Genomic DNA, 5264 nt, shown 5'->3' with positions numbered 1-5264 from the left:
TATACACAAGGTATAAAATTATTTTATACAGGGGGTAGGTGTATAAAAAAATAAAGATTTGTATTATTTCATTAGAAAATTAAAATTATTGCTTGTCACTAGGTATATCAGGATTAGTACCATGAATTTAAAGTTTGGTTATTAATGAAGATTTATTGCTTAATGTGAAAGTAACTAGAAAAAAAATAAAAATATTACAATGTTGGAATTGCAATAAAATTAATTTATAAAACAACAGGAAAATATATTATCTCAATATTTAAAATACTTAGGGTGGGTTGCATAAAAAACAGTCTTTAAATTAAATACCGGCCTTGTAATTTATTCATTTTATAAAGTTAATGATTGTGTCAAACTATGTTCGTGTTGCATAAAGAAATATTAAATTATTGATAACCACGATTACCAAATAAATTAAACCACCAATAACATTGATAACATCAATGATATTTCATCAATCTATAAGTTACCGAACCAAAATCCGATCTGTAGTTTACAGGTCCAGTAATCGATCACTTACAGAACCATTAACACTATCAGGCGTTTAAGCAGCACCCAGTTTTAAGTAAAGAACCGTTAGCAGCTAACGGTGCGATAACGGTTCGGTAAGGAGGTATAGGACGTTTCTGCAACCCACCAATAAGGTGTAGTCTTTGTCTTACAAATTTATCTCATAGAAAATGTTGTGCTTAGCAGTTACAATCATGTGTAGTACTCTTTAATATAAGAATAAATTCATCAGTTATAAAAAAACTTAAAGATAAGAACATTATCTGTGTTTCAATTTTTAAATTGTAATATTTTACATATTCATAACTTAATTAAAAATTAAACTATTGTAAAAACCTTGATAATGTTCTTAACTTGAAGTATGATAATAGGTCAATTCACTCTATAATTAAAAATGAGTAAACAAAACTGGAACTGCTGAACACAATTCAGCTATATTGTAAGAGGAATGAATATAAATAATAGTTCAGAATACAATGTTATACTATATGGCTGGAAGACATAAAATATCTAACATAATTTACTTAACAAACCTCTTTGGAAGAACTTTTTAGGATTTATTAAAATAAATAAACTATTAACATCAAAAAACGATGTTGTTATAACTCCTCCATTTCTTTCTATGGCTGCAATTGTAGGTTCACTGGCCCATTGAACTTCTACATTAATTTTTGCCTTGAAATTATCTGCTCCCTTATATAATAAAAAAAAAAAAAAACATTTATCAATATATCTGTCTTAATTTATAACAGTGAGCACTATAGATATATAGATTACACGAATCCAGTTAAGTTTAGCAAAACTCCATTTTCATATTGTATCATAACTATTAATTTAAAAATAATATATTAAGAATTGGCCATACTCGCCTTATGTTCAAGTATCTAATAATGAATAAATAATTCACTATATTATGTGCACTGTCAGAGTTATCAGTAAAATATATACTAGCAGAATGCATGTAATTTTAGGAGGGAAGAAGAAAACTCATCCCAATGACCCAATCTATGTTTATGAATCAATCATCTTAAAATACCAATAGATGGACCCAATGAACTTCTTCTAATGCATCGGAATGGACAAACAAAAAATATAATAATATTAAAATTTAATGTCACTCATATTATATTAATTGTAAATAGGTATGTATTATGTTATTATGTTATTCATTATAATGTAAATATGTAGGTGATACATAGCTACAGAACCGGATTAAGACATTTTGAATCTTGGGGTAATAATTGCACATTTCTACTTTTTTTCGTCCTATGACCCTATAGTTTAATATTTTGCCATTATCTATGCCTCATATTTAATTGTCATACACATTATGGGTTATAAGAATAATTATTAAATAATGTAAAATAATATATAAATAAATACACGGCACACAATATAAAATAAATAAAACTTGTTTTTATTTCAAAACATGTGCATTTTAAATCTAGCGCCCAGGACTGAAACACTAAAAATATAAAAAAAAACTTACTTCATCAATCAAATTTACTCCAAAGTGTTTATCTTCTGGATTAATGTTATATAAACCTGTATTGCAGAGTACTGATAAATCAATGGGCTTTGAAATGTCTATACGATTCAAATCAATCATTTTTTGTAAAGTAGTCAATGATAGTGGTGGATATTGTCTTTTAACACTAAAAAAAAGTTATAATTAATAAATATAAATTATCTTGAATATTGTATTAAGTAATTTTATAACTTACTGATGATCCTTGTAATATTGTTCTCTAGGAAATTTCATATAAAATGGAGTATTTCCTGTCTCATATCCAGGTCTCATAAAGTTTTGCCTAGCTTTTGATCCTTTATTACCATGACCATGTTTGTCACCTCCGTGCTGGGCTCTGCCTCGTTTATTCTAAAATAATATAAATTTAATTTTATTTATGGGTCATAATGAATTAATAATAAATGGAGCAAGAGATAAACACACTTTCTTTAATTTCATAATATTATATTCATAACTATCTATATTTAAACATTTTAAACATTCATTACGGATGACACCTAATGGCGTCATTTAACAGCGTTTCATATGCTGAATTACATCAATTGGCTTCATGTACTTTGTCATTAAACACACTACAATTTGGTCAACGTTACGATTAAAGTATTCGAGTTTTGTTAGAGTAAACTATTTTTTTAACGTCACTAATTTACTCAAATATGATACACAGCAAACATGTTAAATACTAATATAATAATAAGAAATGTTTCCTCAGTGCAATCAAGTGGATGGCAATGTATTGTAAAAATATGTAATTGATAATATTGTTGAATTGCAGATATTTTACTTCAAATAAATAAAAAATAAATTGTCATTTTTTCTAATTACTTTTTTCACGGCTCCATCATTATTTCGAAGGTTAGAAATTGAGAGTCTCGGTAGATTTCTCAATAAATTCAAAACATATTTATTTGTGAAAGAAGTCATTTTAGACAACCGAACTAAAAATAATTATAAAGACAATTAGAGCACTTAAGTTATAACTTTACAAGGTACCAAACAACATGTGCCAATGTCTTAAGACTCTTAACTCTTAAATTATCTCCCGTATTATCTTGCCACTTATCAATATTCTGATAAGGCAGGAAACCGCAATATTGCATACTTTATTGCCTATATATATTTTAGAAGGAGTTTTAATGAACATATTTATTTTTAAAATATAATTCAATAATGTACATGATGGCGTATAAAATATAAGGAACCCAACAAAAACATTCCACCAAACTAGTTATAAAAAAAAAACTGGTCTAAAAGTTGTGTTATCATATTCTATAGCGAAGTCTTTGAACTATAGATAATTATTAGATATCATTCATGAAATAGTCTACTAAATATTTGAACTTAGCTTGGCGACTTTAAAACATTTTATTAGTAACACATTACCTATTTAAATAATAGTAGACTATTTTATTAATTATTATGCACAATTATATACTCATTAGTCATAAGGCTAATATTTTAGATTCTGAGCGGAGCGAGGAAGCTAGTGGTTTTACAATGGTGTTTATTTTAGATTCTGAGTGGAACGATGAATGTATTGATTTTACAATGATGGGTGTTTTTTTTTTTTATTTATTTTTTTTTTTTTTGTGTCTGTCATCACCTTTTAGGACAGTAAAACTGCTTTCGATTTTTCTTCAACAGTATCTTTTTATGATAGGAAAGTTAATCTAGTTGGTAGTTTGGGGGGGGGGGGTCAAAAGTAAACATTTCCCAGTAGTTTTCAAAAGCGACGTGAAAAACAAAAGAAAAATTTAGGAAAAACGGGAATTTTTACGCAATAGTATATACTATATTGTGTGGCAAGGGCGGGAAGTGAGCCACACGTACTATTTTTTGTCACGCCCCTGCGTTCATGGAAAAGGTTATGCAGGGATCTATGCAACAATTATAGACTATTCTACAAAATAATATGTTTAAATGTTAATGCGTCATGCAAGGAGGTTATACTATAAATTTAAGATGTAACCAAAAGTTTATGTTTTGGAAGGACCATGGTAGGTATACATTTTAGTTTCTGGTTGTGCAGGGGATACGCGCCCGGCGGCCGGCACTTTTGGGGATTTCTTCTTTTCCGCCCGGCACTTTTGGGGATTTCCTCTTTTCCACCCGCTGGACGGAAAAAGGTTGCTTTCGAACGCTTCAACCGTGGTCGAAAACCAAACTTTCGGTGCAGGCGTGACAAAAAATTTGTTTTCGAGAAAATCGATTTTGGTTTTTGGTGCAACTCTTAAACAAATTACCGTAGGTACATGATATAATGTCATTGACATTTTAACTGAATGATTATATTAGCATTTTCTATACACCATAACATTTTCCAATAATTTTGACTTATTTTGAGCTCTTTACGGAAATTTTCAGTTTCCATTTTTTTTAGTTTTCTTTTCCATAAATATCGATAAAATTTTATTTGTTGGTTAAAAAAGCTTAAAAATTTAATAGAATGCTTCTAGTATATTGTTTCAAAGGCAGATGAAAAAATTAAAAATTCATAGTCACAATTTTTTTTTATAAGCACTTAAAGTTCAAATATTGACAAAATACGTAAAAATGTCGAAAATTTGCAAATTATTTTGAGTTAGAAATTCATAAAAATTTTTCTTTTTAAATCTAAGATTTGTAAATGTAATACAAGATAATTCATAAGTTTGTGTATCTTTATCAAAAAAAAAAATATCTTCAAGCAAATCAAATTAAATTTTTATGAGCGTTTGAATTTCATATTTTTACAAGATTGGATATTCACTCCATTTCCCACGTAGCGGATTTTGTTATATCATTGTAATTCAAAAAAGAATAACTGTAGATACATGACAATTTCACTGAATGTTCATATTTTCATTTTCTATACGAGTACCTACACGATAAAATTTTGATAATAATTTGACTCTTTTTGAGCTGTTTACGGACATTGTCAGTTTTCAATTTTTAGATTCTGAGTGGAACGATGAATGTATTGATTTTACAATGATGTGTGTTTTTTTATTTTTTTTTTTATTTTTTTATTTTTTTATTTTTTTATTTTTTTATTTTTTTATTTTTTTTGTGTCTGTGTACACGATAAGTAGTCGAAATAATGCTACGATTTTCAACTTCAGTATCTTGTTCGATCAGAAAGTGAATATCGTTGGTGCATTGGGGAGGTCAAAATTTAAATTTCCCAGTGGTTTTCAAAAGCAGACCGGGAAAAACAAAAGAAAAATTAAGGAAAAACGGGAAT

At 28.0% G+C, this 5264-nt stretch overlaps 1 protein-coding gene across 4 annotated transcripts in view; it reads right to left on the bottom strand.

The window, feature by feature from the left end:
• The window catches only part of LOC100162219 (39S ribosomal protein L15, mitochondrial-like), a 10347-nt gene that overhangs the window by 3524 nt on the left and 1559 nt on the right, over positions 1-5264 (bottom strand). For 2 of the 4 annotated variants that reach the window (NM_001162053.1, XM_016806552.2), the window contains 1 exon segment: positions 1044-1203. In NM_001162053.1, coding sequence (NP_001155525.1) covers positions 1044-1203 — 160 coding nt within the window. 4 annotated transcript variants of the gene reach the window in all.

This window comes from Acyrthosiphon pisum, chromosome A1 (assembly GCF_005508785.2).
Source record: "Acyrthosiphon pisum isolate AL4f chromosome A1, pea_aphid_22Mar2018_4r6ur, whole genome shotgun sequence".
NCBI classification, from domain to species: Eukaryota; Metazoa; Arthropoda; class Insecta; order Hemiptera; family Aphididae; genus Acyrthosiphon; species Acyrthosiphon pisum.
This window is presented reverse-complemented; position numbering and strand designations above follow the sequence as displayed.